The 24,184-nt window shown below is 39.5% G+C and overlaps 1 protein-coding gene across 3 annotated transcripts in view; it reads right to left on the reverse strand.

Moving 5' to 3' along the window:
* The window catches only part of LOC135226501 (retinoblastoma-binding protein 5 homolog), a 35,752-nt gene that overhangs the window by 4,594 nt on the left and 6,974 nt on the right, over positions 1 to 24,184 (reverse strand). The window contains exons 4-11 of one of the 3 annotated variants that reach the window (XM_064266119.1): positions 23,961 to 24,071; positions 20,682 to 20,860; positions 19,795 to 19,914; positions 19,137 to 19,290; positions 17,883 to 18,095; positions 16,794 to 17,040; positions 7,617 to 7,726; positions 4,957 to 7,475 (exon numbers count right to left, since the gene is read on the reverse strand). In XM_064266119.1, coding sequence (XP_064122189.1) covers positions 7,617 to 7,726; positions 16,794 to 17,040; positions 17,883 to 18,095; positions 19,137 to 19,290; positions 19,795 to 19,914; positions 20,682 to 20,860; positions 23,961 to 24,071 — 1,134 coding nt within the window. In that variant the 3' untranslated portion in view covers positions 4,957 to 7,475. Of the gene's footprint in view, positions 1 to 4,956; positions 7,727 to 16,793; positions 17,041 to 17,882; positions 18,096 to 19,136; positions 19,291 to 19,794; positions 19,915 to 20,681; positions 20,861 to 23,960; positions 24,072 to 24,184 lie in introns of those variants that run through there. The other 2 variants (XM_064266120.1, XM_064266118.1) reach the window with 2 other exon arrangements.

The raw sequence follows: 24,184 nt of genomic DNA on the forward strand, positions 1-24,184 counted from the left end.
GGGCTGGAAACTCTCAGTCTGTCTCGAGAGAGTTCACACAGGAGTTCCACAACTCCTGAGGGATAAGTCTTTCAAAAGTATCCCTCAGGAGAGGTGGAACATACATCCTGCCTATGTGAACTCTCTCGAAAGACTGAGAGTTTCTAGCCCTGTGATTGGCTTATCAACAGCCAATCAGGAGCATTGTAAAGGACTTTCAAAAGTATCCCTCAGGTGAGGTGAAACGAACATCCTGCCTATGTTAACTCTCTCTCTCGAGAGAGTTTCCAGCCCTGTGATTGGCTTATCAACAGCCAATCAGGAGCGTCGTAAGGGACTGGCCTAGACATCAGATGCACGGGTGATGTGAATCTACTATAGTAAGTCTTTCCAAAATACGTCTTATGTTTACTTGTTAGATTGTGTGCATGAGGCTCTAAATTGAATCAAACTTGTTAAATAAAAATTTATATAAATACCATCCATTGATATTCTAAATTATTAACATTTCTATAAGCACCCTCTGTTAGTATTCCAAATTGTTAGACCTTATACCAGTGCTACCTACTTATATTATCAATTGGTAACACTTGCATAAGTATCATCAGTTTATTTTCTAGTTTTTTATATATTCTAAATAGTTAAAACTTATATAATTATCATGCGTTTACATCCTCAATTGTTAAAACTTTTATACAATTCCACCTACCTGTTTATATTCTCTTTTGTTAGACACAACAATTATACAATTTATGTGATTTTCCGGTCGAGAGAGAGAGAGAGAGAGAGAGAGAGAGGAGAGAGAGAGAGAGAGAGAGAGAGTGTATGTGACGTTTGACACGCTGCTGGTGATCTTGAAGTGTATGTGTGTATATCTAAAAATAAATATATATGATGTATATACTTGCATATGCGTACGTATATATACTACCCTCTCTCTCTCTCGTGCGCGCGCGCGCACACAGAAGTTTTCCCAAAGAGAAAACTTTCTAATGCCAGGAATTTTCCATGTAAAAAAAGAATAAAAAATTAAAATATTCTTTTTCATAACATAATAAAATACTGTAGTAATCATCTTCCTGATCTGAGGAGCGGAATCCCTGGCTCGGTTTTGTAGATCAAGAGAAACCATAGAAGTTTTGTGAAGTTTCATTCGAAGTTGTTATTATTAGGTCTCGTTATCCGCGTCAGAGAGAGAGAGAGAGAGAGAGAGAGAGAGAGAGAGAGAGAGAGAGAGAGAGAGAGAGAGAGAGAGAGAGAGAGAGAATACGAAAACAAACATTATCAGCGGGACCTTTGGCAACTCATTCTTGGTTGACTGATGCGTGATAACTATCTTTTTTTTTTAAATTTCATTTTTCTTCAGTTCTCTCTCTCGGGGATAAAAGATGCTAATGTTTTTTTCTTTCATCAATCGACGCTTTATTAAAAGAAACTCCCTTGCGAATGAGTTATATACATACCAACTACATAAAAAATTAGAAAAATCGTAAAATTATATGAATAAAAAAAAATCACTCTCCCCACCTCTCAGCAACCGGCCCTCCCGCCCCCCTCCCCCCACAAAATGCAGTAATAAAACCAACAGTGATAAGTGCATTACCATAAAACGGATATCCTCCTTGCTCACTAAATAAAATCTGACGTAGGTTACATAGTACAGACTCGCCTGAAGTCGTAAGGGGTTCTCGTTGTGTACCATAAAATCGAAATTGGGGACTACACTCTGAGAAATGTTAACAAGAATTTGAACGACGGGAGAAGCATCAGCTGGAGAGATTCAAATCATGGTAGAAAAATCTTGGTAATAAGAGAGAAAGAGATTAATTTTGTAATGAGAGAGAGATGCATTTCATGGTAAAAAAAATCTTGGTAATGAGAGATAAAGGTTTAATTTGTAATAAGAGAGAGAAAGAGATTCATTTCATGGTAAAAGAGACAGAGACTCATTTCACGGTAAAAAAAAAATCTTGGTAATGAGATACAGATTCGCTTCATGGTAAAAAAATCTTGGTAATGAGAGAAAGAGATTAATTTTGTAATGAGAGAGTGAGAGAGATTCATTTCACGGTAAAAAATTTTGGTAATGAGAGAGAGAGAAAGATTCATATTACAGTAAAAAAAAATCTTGGTAATGAGAGACAGAGAGATTCATTTCATGGTAAAAAAATTTTGGTAGTGAGAGAAAAAGATTTAATTTGTAATGAGAGAAAGATTCATTCATGGTAAAAAAAATCTTGGTAAAAGAGACAGAAAGAGACTCATTTCATGGTAAAAAAATCTTGGTAATGAGAGAAAGAAAGAGATTGATTTTGTAATGAGAGAGAAAGAGATTAATTTTTTGGTAAAAAAAAATCTTGGTAATGAGAGACAGAAAGAGATTCACTTCATGGTAAAAAAATCTTGGTAATGAGAGAAAAGATTCATTTTGTAATGAGAGAGAGAGAAAGAGATTCATTTCATGGTCAAAAATCTTGGTAATGAGAGACAGAAAGAAATTAATTTCACGGTAAACAAAATCTTGGTAATGAGACAAAAAGAGATTCATTTCATGGTCCAAAATCTTGGTAATGAGAGACTGAAAGAGATTCATTTCATGGTAAAAAATCGATTCTCGGGCATTCCATTGAGGTGTCAGAGATGTGTAGTATTTCTGGTGATAGAAGTTCACTCTCGACGTGGTTCGGAAGTCACATAAAGCCGTTGGTCCCTTTTCTGAATAACCACTGGTTCCATGCAACGTAACCACACCATACAAACAAACAAAAAAAATCAAGTACCTGACCGTCTTCCCTTCAACTGGGCAACATATCTGGCTGCTGGACGAAGCTCCTCTGTTGCCAGAGTTTCCATTTATGTTGTTGCTTAATCTTTCATTTCTTTCCATCACTGCTGAGTTTTGCTATTTAACCCTACCCCATTGAGGATAGGCACTCATTTACAGCTGAGTACACTGAGGAAATTGTGGAATCAACGCCGAGGAGAGCAGTCACCCATCCAACAACTGACCAGCCCCAATGTCACTTAACCAGTCCATTGATGACCTAAGCCACTCTGCCACCGCACCTCTGGGACTATGGTATCAGAACAGATGGGGTGATATATGCCAATAGACCAGATCTAACAATACCATGTGACACCAGAGTAGATGAGAAAAAAAAAAGTGAAAAGATTGTTATGTATCAAAAACTGAAAGTAGAAATAAGAAGGATATGGGATATGCCAGTGGAAATTGTACCCATAATCATACAGACACTAGGCACGATCTCAAGATCCCTGAAAAGGAACCTGGAAAAACTAGATGGTGAAGTAGCTGCAAGACTTATGTAGACGTGTTTGCTCCTGGAAACAGCACACATAGTAAGAAAATGGTTTGTTTTGTTTGTTTGTATGGTGCTTTTACATTGCATGGAACCAGTGGTTATTCAGCAACGGGACCAACGGCTTTACGTGACTTCCGAACCACGTCGAGAGTGAACTTCTATCACCACATAGTAAGAAAAGCGATGGATTCTGAAGGAGGCATGATGCAACCTGAAACCCCACACTATATAAACCGCCCAATCAAATATGATGACTATGATAGTAACAAAAAATAATAATAATTAGACTTATGTTTCATTGTCTAGTCCTAAATAAAGGCCACCATACCTGAAATTATTCTAATTTCCTCCTTTGAGTGGCAGGTAGGTTGGAATAAGTTGCCTTATGCCAGCATGGAAACCTTTCCCAAAGGTGGTCAGCCAGCAAGTGCAGTAGGGTTTTAATAGGGAATGAGAGGCCTGGTGTGGACCTACAGGCACAGTCCAGCACACAGGGACCTCATAAATATAGCACTAATTTGAAATCTTTCATGACTCTGGTGGAAATTCGGTGTTGGTCTCCTGGCAAACTTTCCAAGCTTAAAGTTTAAATTTTTATTTTTATTTTATAGAAACGTTATAAGGTCGTTCTCTAGCATTCTTTATCACTTCAGTGCCCAGCTGTAAAGACTCCCCAGCGTCTGAAATTTGAATTCATGCCAGGGTTCAAAGCATTCTTTAGACCTTGAATTAGCTAATACTACCCCATTTTGGAAGATACTCCCAAAGGCTAATAATAAAGACATGTTCAGTTTTATTTAATAGAATTATTATATGTATTCAAGAGATAGCAGGACTACCAGATCATTCCTTATGATTTTATCATTTTTAAAAGTAGGCCTATGTGACCTTGACTAAGTCTCCTCCTAATCACTTGCATACCATCCTACTAAATTTATCATCATTAATGATAACAGTACATAATAACGATAATAATAAACAGAACTTGAAAGGAAAACATACCATGATATTGCATAATATAACGTGAAATTTCATAAACTTCTAACAAAGTTTGAATGGTGTTCAGAAACCTTACAGGATCAAACTAAAAGAACTTTAATGATAGTGATGTTAATATCAAATGAGGCATGGGCCTTATCATCTTAATTTCTTTCTACCCAAAGTTCGACTGGTTGCAAATCTTGAAAAAAAAAAAAAATGTCTTACATATTGAAGTTAATGGTTCGAGATAAAGAAAACTGAGCTTCATCAGCAACATAGAATAACGGTATCACAAATAAAGAGATGTCAAGAAAGGATCCGTAAATAAAGTATTTCCATATTATTTCAAGATGAATATGAAGTATAATAATGAATTAACAGGGTATTTCTATATTATTTCTGGCAAGTACAAAAGATGTGACAGATTAATAAGCATACTTCTAAAGCTCTTTGGCCGAGTACTTGGATATCAATTGATACCTAATGCACTTTTCTGGCATTTTTGCAATTAAAACTACTATTAAGAGAGGGTGAAAGTAAGATGGAAGAGAATATGAACGGAGGTACAGTAAAAGGAATGAAAGGGATTGCAGCTAGGGGCCAATGGGACACTGAAAACAATACATGCAGAGTAATGCGTACAGTGATAAATTTGGTGGTTAAAATGTAAACAGAATGGACAGACTTTATTCGTCATTAGCATTATATTTAGCAAGCTTTATGCTCAATGTTTAAAGATCTGGATCTTGAAATTCACTCAGATGTCGACAAAGCATGTAATGGAATAAGTTCAAATAATGGTAATGAAAAGAACAGCTGTCATTACAGGAAGCAGTGCAGATAAAAAAAAAAATAAAAAAAAATAAAAAATGCACCGAAGTTTCCTCAGCGCAATTGAGTTTTCTGTACAGTATATAATGCTGTATGAATTTGAACCTCTCGAAGTGCTGCAGTATGAAACCCTCAGCTATGACTGGGCAGCACTCAGTTGCTCCCTAGATGCAGCAAAGTAAAGGTGCATCGACAAAAGCGGTGTTCAGATGTACAACCCATAGTTAACATTAACATTAAATTAATTAAAAGCTACTCAGACGAGAGGGCTGCAATTTGGTATGTTTGATCATTGGAGGGTAGAAGATCAACATATCAATTTGCAGCCCTCTAGCCTCTGTAGTTCTTAAGATCTGAGGCGGACAGAAACAGTGCTGATGGACAAACAAAGCCATCTCAATAATTTTCTTTTACAAACAACTCAAAAATGAAACATGAGCTGATATACAATGTGATAATTTTTTTTTGTATGACTGTTTTCTTCCAATTTTTCAGTGAAATAAAATACCAGATGGTCAGTCCCTTTTTGACCTAAAAAACCTCTCGAGTGAATATCCCTAACTAGGGAACAGAATTTCTTGCCATGATATAACCTCAGATACAACATACTATAGTCCTGTATAATCCTTTCATGGTTGTTTAAAGCAGGCAGTCACCTGTTATGGCGCCAATGACCAGAACTTGGCACGTTCTAGCAACATAAATCGCTGATTTTATGGCACTAAACAAGTGCCATAAAACCGGATCGCCAATAACCGAGTCTGCCAATAACCAGGGACTACCTTACTGCTTAAATGTTCATAGGCTTGGATGGGGGAATAAAAAAATTCTGTTGCATAATTTCTCTCTTTTGACAAAGTCCGCTGCTAGATACAATCCCCAGATTTGCTGAATAATTTTTAGTTCCCTCATAAAAAAGAAATATTACACTCACAGATCATAAAGCAGTAGACAATTCAGACGCTGAAAACAATGGAAATTTAAGCACTTTTAATGATCTGATAGGTAGCACAATAGAGAATTTATCTTTTACCTTTTACAACAAAAGTCACTTTTGAGGCTATCTTAAAAATATATCTCCTATCAAACTTCTCGACACTTATAAGCTAGAATATCAAGTAATGCTGATGACTTGTTTTACTCAAACAGATTATTCATATTACAGTGCTGCTCCACTTTTCAAACATCACAAATTTGAATAATCTCTCTGCTTTGATTTGTACCAGAATATATAAAAAAACTCCTCAATGATAATACATTTGTGAAAATTTTGACAAATTTCATATACACAATCACTATGCCTTCATTTAAAAGAAAAACACTAAAATTTCCCAAACGGACCATCTTTCAAAATTGGGAAAGCGTTATGAGTTATAATGTACAGATTTGATACTATTTAAAATCTAAAAGCCTACACTCAATCAACAGGACACTCAATATACACAATTTGAAAAAGTAATTCAAGTCTATGATAAAGGAAACTTTTTATAAAAAAATCTGTGAAAAAGGAATTTTTTCTCTGAAATACAGGTATATCCTATAAAACTGTGTCATCCCATGTCACTCTTTCATACATATGTGACGATACTTTGAAAAAAGCCACTATAAATAAGCTGTCTATGCATGTGGCGAGACTACAGTACAGTAATAAGATTTGGTGACACTGACTTTGAGCTGTAGTGAAAATGTAGAAAAACACTCCTGAGAAAATGACACAACTTCCCCATGTCTAGAATCATACTGACACCAAATAAGAAGTAATATACCGTATTTACTGTCAAAATAAATTTAGCAAAAATATGTACAGAGAATTTGTTATAGTTTTTCTTTTAAATAATCGGTCAAAATTTTACGTTTGCGCCATATCAATCTTCACCTAAACTGCTAACTTTTCTTTATCTTACATCAACAATCTATACACTCTATTTGTACTTGTAGTTATATTTCTTAAGCTTATCTGGTGAGCTTACAACTCTGAAGCTTAGATGCATTTGAAAGTATTTTCAAATATAAATTCAATCTGTTATTTATGCAGCATAGTTTCATAAAGAAAGCTCTAAGCTAGTAATGAAAAGAGATTTTTCTTTGCATTTTATCCCACTAACCAAATTATTCTGAACTGACTTCACATGTGATCTACTTACAGTCAGTATCAAAGTACTACTACATAGTAGAGTAGTTTAATGAGGCTGCCAAGTCATATTTCTTCTCTCCCAGCATTAGAAAAAAGAATTCTTTCTCAATTGGGTGGTATAAACGGGAGCAATGTAAAGTTGAAGATGCTGGACAGGCAGGCAGGAAGAAGGATAAACTGAATGTAAACAGCAGAACTGGATTCACCCTGAGATCTAAGACAGGATGCTGCAAAGACCATTTAGTGCTTGCTAGACTTGGATGACCTCACAATTTGCATAGCAAAATACAAATGTTAATCATATGTACACAATGATTTCTGAATATAACATTTAACTACCATTACAAAATCTGAGTAAAGTCGAGTACCTAATGTTTTTTTCTATCCTTTTTAGACTCTCCTTTTGAATTACTTCGCCCCTTCTTGCCTCCAGCGTTCTGCTTGTCTTTTGGTCTGTTGCTCATCAGAGGATGGATCTCTGCGGATGGTAAAAAAACACATGTATATATATTATACTTTTCATCACAAAAGAAAACATGTATATATATATGTATATATATATATAGTATATATATATATATATATATATTATATTTTTTATCGCAATCTCATGAACAAGCTACACATATTATTCAAGGGTAAGAGACTATGAATCAATCTACTGAAAAATAAGGGCAAAAATAAATCATGCCAAGAAATTTTCTAGTTTTAATTCAGTCATTAAGGCTACCATGACAACTCTTTATGACTAAATTTGTAAGAAGGTTTCTTGACATGAATTATAATTTTAACACTAGGTAAATATTTTTTTTACAGGCATCTGTGACTACTAAATATTTATGACCAAAAGACACTTCAGTGAAACAAAAATTTTTATGGTGAACAAAATAGTGCAATAAAAATTCATACCAACAAGCAAAAGTTCAATAAATATGTAGAATTTTTATCAAAATTTACTAGTTCTATGTTCATTTTCCTAACAAAATTCAGTACCAACCAAAACCTTCAAAATATTCCTGAACCAGTGGAGACTCATAATAGTGACATAACATTTATTAATAAAATCCTAAATACTTCCCTTCATTAACAGTTAATTTTGTAATGTGACCACCAAGTTAACAATCTCAATCCTCACATGACTGACAATACTATATTCTCTTCAGTTCTTGCAATTACCTCAAGCATAGTACTACTGAGGCAAAGAGCCACTTGACTAATTTTGTTTCTTGCAATGCCTTCATCCTGGTTTTCCTGTTTTTAAGTGTGAGATTCTGGAATTGGTGAGACATAATGCAAGGTTCTTGTTCTTGACCCTACCAAAAAGTTACCGCTTGAATTCCCAATAACTTCCAGAACTCACAGCTAATATTACAATCAGACTAACCAGAAATATGACCTCTCCAATCATTTCTGGAGATTCTGCAATCATGTCCTTCCTGACATACAGCGATGGTAAGGACCCTCATAGACCCCTAGTTTTCTGAGACAAAAGACAGTAGTGAAGTTGTAACCTATCCAAAAAAAAATAACTTGCTTTCCAAGTGGTTCTGGAAGGCAAGAAGCCAATGAAAAGTGTTTATCAATTACAACAGACCTTTGTGATTTTTTTATTTAATAATAGATATCATCAACTATTCAACCACTTATGAATCTGGAACAATGGTTTTCTATCAATTTCTTGTTGCAATCAATTTGAAGCAGTATTAATTACCAGAATTATTATTATCATGACCATTATTCAGAAAATGAACCCTATTCACAAGGAACAAGCAAACAGGGGCCACTGACTTGAAATTCCAGCTTTCAACAATATGGTATTCATTTGAAAGAAGCAATCGAAGGTAATAGGAAATACAGAAAGAGGAGATCAATCATTAGAAAATGACATCACCTAAGGAAAGGATATTTTTCTAAAAAGCTAAATCCATAATGTAATATATTCTGAGTTCCTATTTATATATAAAATTAGGGAATAGTATATGTTTAAAACGAGAAACTTGGAATTCGCCATCATTACTTGATTTAGAATGAATGACTATTTAAACCTTCATTTCAGAATATGTCACTTAGAATAACAGGCAACAGGCAGACAACAATCTTATCTCATGTCATGAAGGCAAAAAATTTCAGTGATAACAAAAATACAACATGAAAAATGATATTGTTTAAACTACAATAAAGTTTTGTACATACTTACCTGGCAGATATATACTTAGCTATAGTCTCCGACGTTCCCAGACAAGAATTTCAAATCTCGCGGCACACGCGACAGGTAGGTCAGGTGGTCTACCTTACCCGCCCGCCGCTGGGTGGCGGATGTACGAACCACTCCCGTTTGCTTGTCAGATTTTTCTCTTCCACCTGTCTCCTGAGGGGAGGCTGGGTGGGCCATTAATCGTTATATATCTGCCAGGTAAGTATGTACAAAACTTTATTGTAGTTAACAATATCATTTTTGTACATGAACTTCCCTGACAGATATATACTTAGCTGATTGGCACCATTGGTGGAGGGTAAGAGACAGCTAAATAATACAGGTAAGATGGGAAACAACTAATGTTGTAGGATATAAAAACCTTGGTTCTCACCTTTTCAGGATGAAGACTTCATAGATACTGTCTCTGAGTCTGCATTGCCTGGAGAGCTACAGCTAGGACGTGACCTGATGCTGGACAGACTCTCGGATCTACCACTGGGATATGTGATCCCCTATTGTGGTAGAATCCAAGTCGGATCCTGTTAAAGGGACCTTGTCCGCTTACCTAACAGATCCTTACCACTACCTCTGCAAGGAGCCAAAACCCACCAGACCACCTAACCAAAATACAAAGGGTTAATATTACGACAAAAGAGGTGCCTCCTGCAACCTCTTTCAGACAACCAAAAAAACACCAATATAAAATATAGGGTAACATATAAAAAATTTTACACAGGATAAGTTTCAGCTCCCTGCCCCAGCACCGAATCCGCCGATACGAAAGGACCCAAGGCGAACGCATTTATCATATGTGATTTTTTACATCACGTAGGTAGTGGTTTGCGAAAACCGATTGGCATCTCCAAAAAGTCGCCTCCATCAAGTTCCACACAGACATATTTTTTCTGAATGCAAGCGAAGTTGCGATGGCTCTCACCTCGTGAGCTTTCACTTTCAGTAGTCTAAAATGTTCTTCCTTACAGGCAACATGTGCCTCTGTAATAAGGCTTCTCAGAAAAAAGGAAAGAGCATTCTTCGACATGGGCCGAGTGGGGTCCTTTACAGAGCACCAAAGCACATCTTGATTAGCCTTAAGTTGTTCCTTCCTCTTAAGGAAATACTTCATAATTCTCATAGGCAAAGAGTTCTTTCAGGCTCTTCCCTACTAGAAAAGATAAACTACGAACTTCAAAGCTCCTGGGCCAAGGCCGTGATTTTGGGTTTTCATTCTTTGCAAGGAAATTTGGAAGAAACGAACACACCATAGAATCTTCCTTAAACCCTACATTGCCCTCGATAGCTTGGAGCTCACTCACTCTCTTAGCTGTAGCTAGGGCCAAAAGGAAGATAGCCTTCTTCGTCAGATCCTTGAAAGAGGCTAAGCCAGGAGGTTCGAATCTAGACGATCCAAGGAATTGGAGAAGGAAACTGACGTCCCTAGATTCCAGTTCGGTACTACATGAGGACGCTTAATGGTTTCAAATGATCTAATAAGATCATGCAGGTCCTTATCATAGGATATATTTAAGCCTCTATGCCGAAATACCGCCGCCAACATACTGCGGTATCCCTTAATAGTTGACGCAACCAGATGACATTCTTCTTTGAGGAAAATAAGGAAATCCGCAATTTGGGTCACAGAGGTACTGGAAGAGGAAATGTTCTTCCTCTTGCACCAACGTCTGAAGACATCCCACTTTGACTGGTATACACGCAAGGTGGAAGGTCTCCTCGCTCTTGCGATTGCTGTAGCAGCTGTTGCTGAAAAGCCTTTCGCTCTGACTAAACTTTGGACAGTCTGAAGCCAGTCAGACTGAGAGCGAGGAGATTTTTGTGTAACCTGTCGAAGTGGGGTTGTCTGAGTAGATAGCTCCGTTAGCGGGAGCGATCTTGGAAGGTCCACCAACCATTCCAGTACCTCTGTGACCAACCATTCTTGGGCCGGCCAAAAGGGAGCGATTAAGGTCATTCTCGTTGAATCGGACTCTACGAACTTCTTGATGGTTAGCCCCAGGATCTTAAAGGGGGGAAACGCGTAGACGTCGAGTCCGTTCCAGTCTAGAAGAAGAGCATCTATTGCTGATGCCTCTGGATCCGATATCGGAGAGCAGTAAGGATCCAGCCTCTTGTTCTTTGACGTGGCAAAGAGGTCTATGTGTGGCCTGCCCCATAACTTCCACAGGCTCTGGCATACATCCAGATGAAGGGTCCACTCTGTGGGAAGGACCTGATCTTTCCTGCTGAGGAGATCTGCTCTTACATTCCTTTCTCCCTGCACGAACCTGGTGAGAAGCTTGATTCCTCTTTCTTCTGCCCCACAGAAGAAGGTCTCTTGCTATCTCGTACAGGGAGAAGGAATGCGTCCCCCCCTGTTTCCTGATATATGCCAGAGCTGTAGTGTTGTCCGCGTTGACCTGCACTACCGATCTTCTGACTTTGGGCTCGAAAGCCTTCAGAGCCAACCACACAGCCATCAACTCCTTTCTGTTGATGTGCCTGGCTACCTGGTCCCCCACCCAGGTACCTGACACTTCGCTGGTTCCCAGAGTTGCCCCCCCACCCCCCCCCCGTGTCCGACAGCGTCGGAGAACAACACCAGGTTGGGGGTCTGGGATTGAAGAGACAGTCCCTTCGCAAAGAGGTTGGGATCTGTCCACCATAAGAGATGTTTCTTGACGTCCTGGGATAACGACAGGGAGAACGTCAAATCCTGAGAACGACGACTCCAATTCCGATGAAGAAAGAATTGGAGCGGTCTCAGGTGCAACCTTCCTAGGGAAACGAATTGCTCCAGCGAGGAGAGCGTCCCCAGCAGACTCATCCATCCCTCACTGTGCATACTTCTTTCCCTAAGAAGGTTGTTTACTCTCTCGAATCCTCGGGCTATCCTTTCCTGAGAGGGAAAAGCCCGAAAACTCAGAGAGTTCATCTGTATCCCGAGATACACACATTCTTGCTCGGGAATAAGTGACGACTTCTTGAAATTGACGAGAAGTCCCAACGCCTTCGTCAATTCTAAAGTTACTTGTAAGTCCTTCAAACAACCCGCTCCTTCTAAATTGGCCCTTATTAGCCAATCGTCGAGGACATGGATATCCTCACCCCTTTCAAATGAAGCCATTGAGCCACATTCCTCAAAATCCCCGTGAACACTGAGGGGCCGTCGAGAGGCCGAAACACAGAGCCCTGAACTGAAAAATTTTCCCCCCCATCATGAATCTGAGAAACTTCCTCGAGGAAGGATGGATCGGTACGTGGAAGTAAGCGTCCTGTAAATCCAAGGAAACCATCCAGTCCACCCCTGGACGAAGTGCTGCCAGCACTGATGAAGGCGTTTCCATCTGAACTTCTTCTTTTCTATGAAGAAGTTCAGGGCGCTTAGTCCAACACCGGTCTCCATCCCCCTGAGACTTCGGGAAACTAGGAAAAGGCGGTTGTAGAAGCCCGGTGAATGATGGTCTGTCACTAGTTCGTAGCCCCCTTCTCCAGCATCTGATCTACTGCTAGATGGAGAGCTTGATTCATGATGGGGTTCTCTGTACCTGGCCGTCAGTTCCCTTGGGATGGTCGTCAAGGGAGGTCTTTCGACGAAAGGGATGAGGTAACTCTCCTCAAAATAGAAAGGGTCCAAGGATCCGCCACCCCTTTTTGGGCCCAGACTTCTGCAAACTCTAAGAGTCTGGCGCCCACCGTTGTTTGAAGGACTTGCAAGTTATTTGGGGGCTTTAACAGACTTGGCGAAAGTCTTACCCCTTCTTGAAGGTCTACGACCTCTAAATGTAGAGGTTCTTGATGAAGACGCCCCCTCGAAAGGGTTCTCGAACACTTGCCTTTTCCTTCTTAGCCTTGATAGGGAAGGAAGGGCGAGGTTTTTCTTGCCGACTGTGCCAAAAACGGTCCTGGGTGGCTTTAGCCGAAAGTGATCTCGAAATGTCCTGCACTCGATGTTTAGGGAAACAACTGAGCAGACACGAGAGCAAACAGCAAAGAAGACCTCTGGGCATGGAGACAGACTTCGTTAAGAAGGAACAATAAACAGACCTCTTCTTCACGATCCTGGCCCCATACAGGGAGGCGATTTCACTCGCTCACCGTCTCTTACCGACTTGTCCATACAAGACAAAACACACATGAGATCTTCTGGCGAAAATGACTCTGGCACTTCAATTTTCTTGGCTAGGACCCCAACGACCATCAAGGAAGTTAAATACTTCTAGCACTCTAAACATGCCTTTTAGCATGTGATCCAATTCATTCATTGCCCAAGTCGTCTTAGCAGAGTTAAGGGCAGTTCTCCTTGTCGATCTACCAGCGCCGAAAAATCCAAATCAGCCGAAGACAGTAGACCCAATCCTAAGACTCTCCTGTTTCGTACCAGAAACCAGCGCGTACCTGATAACTTCGAAGGAGGGGAAAAGCGAACATCGTTTTCCCCGCTTCTTCTTTGGAAGCCATCCAGGAACCAAAACTCCTCAGTGCCTCCTTCATTGAAAGAGTTGGATTCATCCTTCACACAAGAAGAACTCTTCGCTGTCTTCGCCGTTGAAAAAAGTGAGTGAGGAGGAGGAGCCGTAGAGTAAGGGAATCCCCAAAAACTTGCCAAAAGTAGCTCTGTAAGCTTCTTGTAAGAAGACACAGCAGCAGAAGTGTTCGGTTCCTCATCCGAACCTTCTAGGACGTTCTTGTCGAGGCTGAGGCGAGCGCGGAAGATCCTTAGGTGACGAAGGGATCCTAGTAGGAGTTGACGAGAGGTGGAGAACGCCCTCTCTTAGAAGAGTTCACATCCACTGGAGAAGCGATGAGAAGATCTGGGTTGTCTACGATGAGACTCCTCTTCGAGGTAGACGGAATCTCAGCCGAAGGATTGAAGGTAGGGCTTTCCTACACACCGAGAATCCTCGGAAACATCCACAGGGCGCTTACGAGGAGGCGAGCGCCTACTAGACTCTTTGCGCCTATCCTGAGGCGAGCGGCTGCCAGGAGAAGAGCGCCTATCGAGAGCAGACCGCATTGCGCGGCTCTCCATACTGTCCAGTTTGCGTACGATCAACGGAAGTTCGACTGAAGGCGAAATGCGCCTACTATGGAGAAGGCTGCTTGCGAGACTCTTGACGTCTAACAAGAGGGTAACATTCAGGAGAAGGGCGCTTCAAAGTTAACGAGCGCCTACCTGGAGAAGGGCGCTTCCGAGATTCCTGGTGCCTACCAAGAGACAAAACGGTCAGGAGTAGTGCGCCTAGAAGCGGGAGAGCGCCTACACGGAGAAGGGCGCTTGAAAGACTCTGTTGTCTGCCCCGAGGAGAATAATCAGGAGTATGACGCCTTAAAAGAGACGAGCGCCTACTAGGAGATCGATGTGCAGTAGGCTCTTGGCGCCTACCTTGCGGGGAGCTGGCTAACAGCAGGCCGTCTATCATGCACACGACTCTACCAGACTCTTGATGCCTGTCAGGAGAGAAGTCACGATCCGACACTCGAGGAGAGTGACATCTGGAAGAAGAACGCCTACTTGTATAAGGGCGCCTTCTAGGATCTTGAGGCTGCTGAGGAGAAGTCTCACGCGAGGGAGTTGAAGAAATAGCGTGATGAGCAGGTGCAGTGCGCTTACCGGAAGCGGGAATCCAATCTGGAGAAAAAACTTCTTTCTCCATAAGCGTCCTACCGATATTTGGCGCCTTGAAGTCGAAAGAGAGCCAGGCGAGCGAGGGCGCTCACGCGAGCCCCTACCTTCATATACGAAACCTCCCCATATGAAGGAGAACGCCTAAAAAGAGGAGAAACGAATCCTCTGAAGAGCGGCGCCTAGATCTCTTGATCGGAAGAGAAACGTCCTTCTTCCTACAGTGATCTAACTGCTATTAGTCTGCTAGCGCCGTGATCTGAGCTTGAAGTCCTGCGAGTACTCTCGTAGAGGAAGAAAAAAAAATCTTGTTGTTCTTCCTTCCCGGAAGCAGGCCGCCGATCGCCGGAGTCCACGAGAAGAAGAACGATCACAGGATTTCTTGGGTTTCTTCGCCTCCACCGACGATTCTTCCGGGAAAACCTCCGGACTAGAAGCCAAGGACTGCAGGAGCCTTCCAAGCCCTCTTCAACGGGCGCGACGCATCCGGGGAGTTCCAACCTCTCTTCGGAGAGGGAGAAGACGAAGAGGAGAAGCATTGGCGTGGGAGCTCCTTCTTGTAGCGATCCGAGGCAGCCTGGGAGCGTACTTCAGGATCTGCCGAGGGGACGCCTGACCGGTGGGGGTTCTCCCTAGCCCTCTTGCGGCTTTCGACTTTCCTACTCCACTGGAACTGGGAGTCTGGAAGAGGTCTAGGCCTAGAGGCACTAAGGAGCCGGTCAGACGCACCCTCCACAACACTGGGGACACTGCACTGATCACTAACACTCTCCTTACCTTCCAACTGACGAATCTTCTGATCCATAGAAAAGAATCGTGGCTCTCAGAGCTGCCGCCTCCGAAGGAGAAAATCTTCGGCTTTGGTGCGGGGAGCAGGGGCTGCAACTTGGGAAGAAGGTTCTAATTCTACGTTAGTATTAGGATCCAACATCCAACTCACTCATTCTAGATCTACTAGAACTTCTAGAGGAAGCCTTACGCACTCTATCACGTTCCCAACTTCCTAACATAAGAAGAGAGAGCCTTATATTCTTCTTCATTCAATCCCTTACATTCACTACAAGGGTTAGCAAAAGAACATTCATTCCCCCTGCATTTCATGCAAACCGTGTGAGGGTCTACCGAAGCTTTCGGCAACCTCACCTTACATCCTTCTTCCCGCAAACCCTAAACAAAACCGAAGTTTTAACTACTGAATCTAGGTCAGACATCGTTAAAAGAAAATCCAAATCAAAATCAAAACCGGTCCAACAATCAGCGTATGCCAAGACAAACAAAGCGAATACGTCACCAAAAGAAGTCCAAATTAACTCCAGGCAAGCGAGAATCGAAAAACTATCGAGAGGAACTGACAACAGTTGTTATCGTTCCCGCAACAGAGAAAAAATCTGACAAGCAAACGGGAGTGGTTCGTACATTCGCCACCCAGCGGCGGGTAAGGTAGACCACCTGACCTACCTGTCGCGTGTGCCGCGAGATTTGAAATTCTGTCGGGAACGTCGGAGACTATAGCTAAGTATATATCTGGCCAGGGAAGTTCATGTACAAAAACTAAACTATAATACCTACTGCTTTCCTTTAAAGATTAACATGTTCACTGTTGCAAATTCACATTAACAAACATTTGAGAGAACATTCTATAAAAAAAGGAAAGGAATGTTTCACACACTGGAATTATCCAAAGGGGTTATTTAAAACTAGTGAAAAAGTAACAACACAAAGACTAACCTTCAGTTGGGGCATTTTCCAAGGCAACATCAAATGTTTTAGGTCTTTTCTTCTTTGGTGATACATTTTCTTTACTGTCACCCGACCTCTTGGAACTGATATCCTCAGCAGGCGCACCTTCAGGGCCCCAGCCTTCTTCTGGTTCCTCAATTTCAGGAGATATGGGAAGATAAAGAAGTGCATCACCTTCTTCTTCCTCATCTGAACTACAGAATGCAGTAACAGGTTCTGTGCTTGTTACATCAACCTGAAAGATACTTTTGTATAATTTCAAGAAACGTGCATAACTTCATCAGCAAATAGCTGTCTACCTAAACAATGTGTTGATACGAAATCCTGAAAATCGAACTAGCATCAACAAACTACAAATAGTTTTATAGTTTAATGCTGAACACATTTTCAAGTATGAAGTTTTACTGAAACAATAATTCTCAAAAGAAAAAGCTTCATAGACACAACCCATTGCTTAAAAAATTCTTCATCCTACATTAGGAAGAGACCATGTCTTAAATGGAGAATCATAAAGGTATGAAGGAACTGATAAAAGTTAAGTTAGGACCACAGAAAGTCAAGCCTTGAATTAGTACCAATTACCTATAACTGAAGCAATAGAGAACACGCATGTAAGCTATCTCCAGATGGGAATAAACTGCAACCAGGCACCCCAAGCAAGGTAGATCTTAAGTGACTGCCACTAGTTCATTTGTAACTAGCAATTCTAGGCTGTCTCTCAAAGATTTGATTGTAATGAAGAATATTTAGGGAAATCCATTTTCTTGTAGGAACATAATTTGTATGTATGAAAGGGGTTTAACAGAGTATGTACTACAATCCAGCGCATGGGTTAGTGACTAAAATACTGGGCAAGCGTTCTGTTTTATGGCCCACGTACAAAGTACATTACTATATTAAATGACTTATCAGCTATTTAATACTACCTTGCAAAGAGATATTTAAATGTTTTCTGATGATTTTCCTATTAAAGAGATGCCATAAAATCAAGTGAGTAATAAAAAACAAAAAATGTCTCAAGGTATACAATGCATATCCAATCATTCTGTGAATAACACTTTTAGAAATAAAGATCACCTCAACATCCTCTTCTCTTTTCTCCTGACTGAGTTCAACACTTTTGTCTTCATCGCTCTGATCAAATTCTGACTCCCTCTCCTCATACTCCACATTTTCATCAAGTTCTTTGAAGTCAGGAGCAAAGGCTGACCAATTCTCCACCTGGTTCTGTGACCAAACTGACACCACCCCGGAACTGATGGATGCCATAATCGGTCGGACTGGATGCCACTGAAAGGAAAATTCATTTAAGTACAAAAAATAAATAAATAAATAAAAAAAAATCAGAAATACAATGATGCAAAACTAAAATGTGTAGGCTTGGACATGTGACGTTGAGAAAACAAAAATGTTTTCCTAGAAACTATCAGTATAGTATATTGCAAATAGCAACTCTGACAATTATTTTTTACTTTGCGATTTAGTCAAACCACTTGAAAAAAGTAGAAAAAGTCATCAGTTTCAGTCCTCCCCAAAACTATTGCTTTTCTGGCAGACGTCAGCCAAGTAACCCCAACTCCCCACCATGACGTCAGTCACGGTGGTAACCACTGGTAAACAGCCTCTCTTATTCGCCCCTGATGGGAGGCGAACACCGGCCTACAAGATTACGAGACCAGTATGTTACCAACTGTAATAGCCAGATTCTAGTCAGGGAAAAACCGGATTTATAAATTTAATTATGGTTTTAATAAGGCTATTTTTTATATTTCTATACTCTTGTAGGTCTCACCAAAAGGAAAAAAAAAATTTAAAATGAGTAGTAAATATTGTAAACAAGTTGAACAGCTGCGGCAACACAAGTTCATAATCAATTCTTTATTAAATACTGATGCACTTCCGGTGCCTACGCTTATATACGTGTCTCTACATATATCACCTGCTGAACCATCTATGATGATGATGATGATGATTATTATTATATACGTACATAGTATATTCAGATTATGAACCCTATCCATATAGAAAAAGCCAAGAGGGGTCACTGACTTAAAATTCAAACTTCCAAAGAATATGTAGTTCATTTGAAAGAAGTTACAGAAGGTAACAGGAAATACAAAGAAGAGATAAATTATATTATAATTATTATTATTAATTATCATTATTACAAATTATTATAATTATTCAGATGATGAACCCTGTTCACATGGAAAAAGCCCACAGGGGCCATAGCCTTGAAATTCATGTTTCCAAAGAATATGGAGTTCATTTGAAAGAAGTAACAAAAGGTGATAAGAAATACAGAAAGAAGAAGCCTAATGACATACATACCACCACATCAAGTAACATTTCTCCTTTGGTGCCATGAAGAATTTTAACAAGGTTACCAATACTGCGCTCCCATATGTAAAGTGAATGCTGTCTTGCAGACCCAGCACAGATGTACTCACCGTCTCCCGAGAAGCAACACTTTTTCCACATGGTCCTGTAAGAAAAATGCAAGGCAGGCCAAGTAGTTTAAAATTGATTTCACATGGAACATATTTACATGACATTTTACATGAAACTTTGTGACGAATTTCTGTTACCAGTACAATTAAGTAGTGACGAATTTTTGTTACCAGTACAATTAAGTAATCACTATACCAGTGCTGTACTTTGCAAATTCTTTGAGATCCTTCAATGCTAAGGATACCTTATTAACACCAACTTCTGAAACATATGTTTACGTAACTGTATAAAGAAATCATGCATAATGAACACAGAAAATTTGGTTGGACACTTCTGGTAATCTACTCGACTTCAACCCTATGTATGCTGTGAAATCTTGGGAAGTTTAAATTGTTATGACTCAGTTTATGCGAGAGAGAGAGAGAGAGAGAGAGAGAGAGAGAGAGAGAGAGAGAGAGAGAGAGAGAGAGAGAGAGAGAGAGATACTGACTGTGACATACTACTCAACTTCAAACAAGCATGGAGATTAAAACCTTACTTGTTTACGAGATCCTGGAGTTTCTGAGTAGGCTCTGGATCGTCATCTTTACCACATTTCAAAACCTTACGAGCATCGTAAACGCGTATGACACGGTCTGCAGAGTTCACAAGAAAGTATCTGCAACAGAGGAAACCCAAGACCATAAGGCAATGACAAAATTCTCAAAGAAAAGGCTATAATTTTAAACATGCCTGCTTGTGTATCAAAATCATTCCTTAATGCCATACAATTAACTTTCCATATTAACATTTTCTTATTCTGCTTCTATTTATAACTGTAGTTATGAGTATATTCCAATACGTAATTTGCATCATACAAGCAATCTTTAAAAGATTCTGATTAAGGACTATATTTGGTACATGTTGAAGAATGAAGAAAGAGAAGTTCAGAGTAAACCTCCAATGCTTCCAAAATCTTTTAATATAAATCAGTACAAAAATCACAGAAACATAAACACTGAAAAAGGTTTTAAGTCTATTTGAAAAGAAACTCATGCATCACATTTAGCTTCATACACTCTGCATGTGTAAAACAAGTCATCCAAAAATGATCAAGATCTGTGATTACCATGGTGTTACTGCCTTATCATAAATTAGTTTTAACAGTATCCTAATTTTTGTTGGCAATTTCCATATTAGACCTCATTATAAAATCTGTGGAAGCAGAGGCTACTGGAAAATAATAGGAGAATGAAGTAGGTTGTGGAAATTCAGTGACAAAGTTATTGCAACAATGGTTTTTAAGAGACCCATAGGAGAAAGGGTATCATGAGATGCCATACATGGCTCAGACAAACTTTCTCTGAAAGTCCATTAATCATTTGTACCCACTAACAAATTCCACTCTGTTCTAAAGGTTATTACACGCAATCTCAATGTACTTACTCTGTTCGCCTGGCAAACTCTATACTTTTAACAGCTGCGGCGCTGGTGGTGCCTTGTCCTATTCGAAAAGATGCCTTCACTTTCAGTCCTGGACAAGTTAGAATTAACAGTTTACCTTTACTATTGCCAGTGAAAATGTGCTCTCCTCGGCGATCAAATGAGGCTACAATATTTACATCCTGAAAGAGGCAATTGTAAAGCTGAGAAAATGACAACAGTATCTTTATCAATAAAAAAACAAATAATACATTTACTGTAAAAATGACATTTTTATAATAAAATATAGTTTTAATTATACTTACCCACTAATCATATAGCTAAAGTTTTCAAAATGGAAGAGAGATAAATTACACTTAAAAGCCTTGGACATGGCTACTGCCCTTATTTCATGAGCTTTCATTTTACACAAAGGAAAATTGTCCTCCCTAGAGAGGAATGAGCTTCTGAAATATGATCCCTGAGGAAGAATGCCAGGGCATTCTTGGACAGTGGCTGTGTGGGATTGCGAATGAATGAAACACCACAATGAAGACAACGGGCCCCGTATCTTTTCTGTCTTGTTAAGGTAAAACTTCAGAGCTCTCACAGGACACAGAACTCTCTCTTGGTCGCTTGGACCAAAAATTTCTGACAAGATCTTAACCATGAATGAGCGGGGCCATGGACTAGAGATTGTCTCGTTTTTGGCTAAGAAGCCTAGAGAAAACAAGCATACTGCATTCCCTCTTGAAAAACCCACATTGTTATCTAAAGCGTGGATTTCACTAATCCTTTTAGCAGTAGCTAAAGTACACTAGGAAAAGGGTTTTCCTAGTAAGATCTCTTAAAGAGACCGTATCTAACGGTTCAAAATGTAGGCCTGATAACAATTTTAATACAATATCCAAATTCCAGGGAACCACTGCCTCTTTCTTCTGCCTTGTCATATTGAAGGATTTAATTAAGTCTGACAAATCTGGGTTGGAAGATAAATCTAAGCTTTTATGTTGGAAAACCGAACTCATCATGGCTCTATAGCCTTTAATAGTTGATGTGGCCAAACCTTTCATATTCTTCAGAAATGGCAGAAAATCTGCTGTTTCATTTATAGATGTCTGAGAAGATGATACCCTGTCTGAGAAGATTATACCCCATTTAATCTGCTCCATATCCTAAAACTGATCCATTTAGCTTGGTATACTCTTTTAGAAGAGACTCGTCTGCAACTGGAGATAGTTTGTGCAGTCGACTTTGAAAATCCCTTGTTGCGCAGGAGCTTCCTGACAGTAAGAATGCGGTCAGAGCCAGAGAAGACAACCCTTGATGGAAACACCAAAAGTGGGGTTGTTTGAGAAGACGAGCCTTTTGAGGGAGAAGTCTTGGAAAATTCGCCAGCAGTTCGATGAGGTCTGGGAACCATTCACATGTCTGACCATGGATAGAGGAGGAAATGCATACAGATGTTTCCTTGACCAATCTTGTAGTATGGCGTCTATTGCCCTTGCTAGGGTATCTGGAACTACTCGTGTGTAACCCCTCAACCTCCCTTGGACTTCCAGTTTGCCTCCTCCCATATGCTGGGGAGTCTGACAGGGACCTTCCATCTAGGAGAATTGAGGGACGAATAGTCACCTCTTCCACTGCACTACATTTGTTAACCAACAAAATACCCAATTCTCACCTTACTATTTTTTGTCTTAAAACTTTTCAGTTCTTCTGCAAAGGAAAATGTGAAGGTTATGTAAAAAATTTATCTACCGGAGATTTACAGGAAGCACATGTCTGGTAAGCAAATCAAATTGCAAAAATTACAGCACTAATGAAATGACCAAATACCCAAGAAGGATCTCAATCCAATGTAATTATCAGTGGCTTGTGCGAAGCCTAAGGCCTATAAACTAATCCAATTAGTACTCAAGTTAAGGTCTAAAGCAAAGATAATAATATTATGTCATAACATTTGAAATACTGTAAGGTACAACCATTATGGGCATCTCACCACAAGCCTATGGTCAGAAATCAATTCACGAATTGCAAAAGTTAATGCATAAAGAAAGAGTAACACGCACCAATTACTTTAAGATTAAACGCCAAAACATACGATAATTACTTTTAATAAATCAAAACTATACTGACAGCTCACTAGTAGTTCAAGGCCGTAAAATAATCGATAAATTGCAATGGTTATGGCCAAATGAAAAAAGGTCTAACACAGACCAATTACAGGCAGTCCCCCGGGTTACGACGGTCTCGGCTTACGACGTTCCGAGGTTACGACGCTTTTCAATTATATTCATCAGAAATTATTTCCAGGGTTACGACGCCTACAACACTGATCTGGCAGATGAAAAATGGCAACAAAACAAAAATACAAAATAATCAATATTTTTTAAAGTTTTTTTTTCTTTTTTTTTATGAAAAATGCAATAAGAATGCAGTTTACATAGTTTTCAATGCACCCAAAGCATTAAAAGTAAGGTTTTCTTAGGATTTTTGACGATGTTCCGGCTTATGACGATTTTCGGCTTACGATGCGTCTCAAGAACGGAACCCACGTCGTAACCCGGGGACTGCCTGTACTTCATAATGGAGTGTCATAACCTTGATAATTACTTTAAAAAAACAACCAGTGAACAAATCATAAATGAAAATGGTGTCATTCACTTCGGTTTGTTGACTACTTTTTGAATCAACTAAAAATCAAAATAAGGGAAAATCTCATCCTGAAAGATTTCAGCTTGAAGACTACAATACTATACGCATTTTGATGGTTAATTTAAAGAAGCTTCCATCAGAATCTGGTAAAATAACTGAAAATAAAAAATAGTTCCGCCAGACCAGGTGTTGTCACCACAGAAACAATAGTTATGTAATTATTTGATAAGTTACATACATAAAATTGGAGCAATATGGAATTATCTGATTTGGATATGCAACTCAGTCTGAAGAGAACATATATGAGAAATGAAAGGCAGATTGGTTGCACAGCTGATGACATGGGGAAGCTGAAAAGAATCTCAGCAACATTTGTAATGTTCAATGATTAGCAATGATCAAGGGGCTAGAAGTACTATAAACACAGTTATCATCAATGTTGTTATGTCAAATTTTTCTCTTTGCTGAATAAAATGTAGAAAAAGTTCTATCCACTCTCTTTTGCCTTGAGCATTTTTTATTGGAGTCCCATCTAGTTTAGGTCTTCCTCTATGCCCAGTTTCCAAGATTTTCTGACCATTACTATTGGTCTTCATACTAATAACAAATGTCAGTTACATCACATATAAAAAAGAAAATACTTACTTCATCGTCCATTGGAACGACTTCATGAGTTGAATCAACGTTAACTAACACAGCTGGATGTCTCATTGGGCACACCAGAAACATTTTCTCATTCCGAGGATGGAACTGAACCTGCGTGAAACAAACCACAGATGAGACCTTTAAAATGAATCGCAATATTTTTGCAACAAACAGTATGCCTACTCTCAAGACAACTGGAATTGGTATATGACATTTTTATAATA

This window comes from Macrobrachium nipponense, chromosome 14, assembly GCF_015104395.2.
Source record: "Macrobrachium nipponense isolate FS-2020 chromosome 14, ASM1510439v2, whole genome shotgun sequence".
NCBI classification, from domain to species: Eukaryota; Metazoa; Arthropoda; class Malacostraca; order Decapoda; family Palaemonidae; genus Macrobrachium; species Macrobrachium nipponense.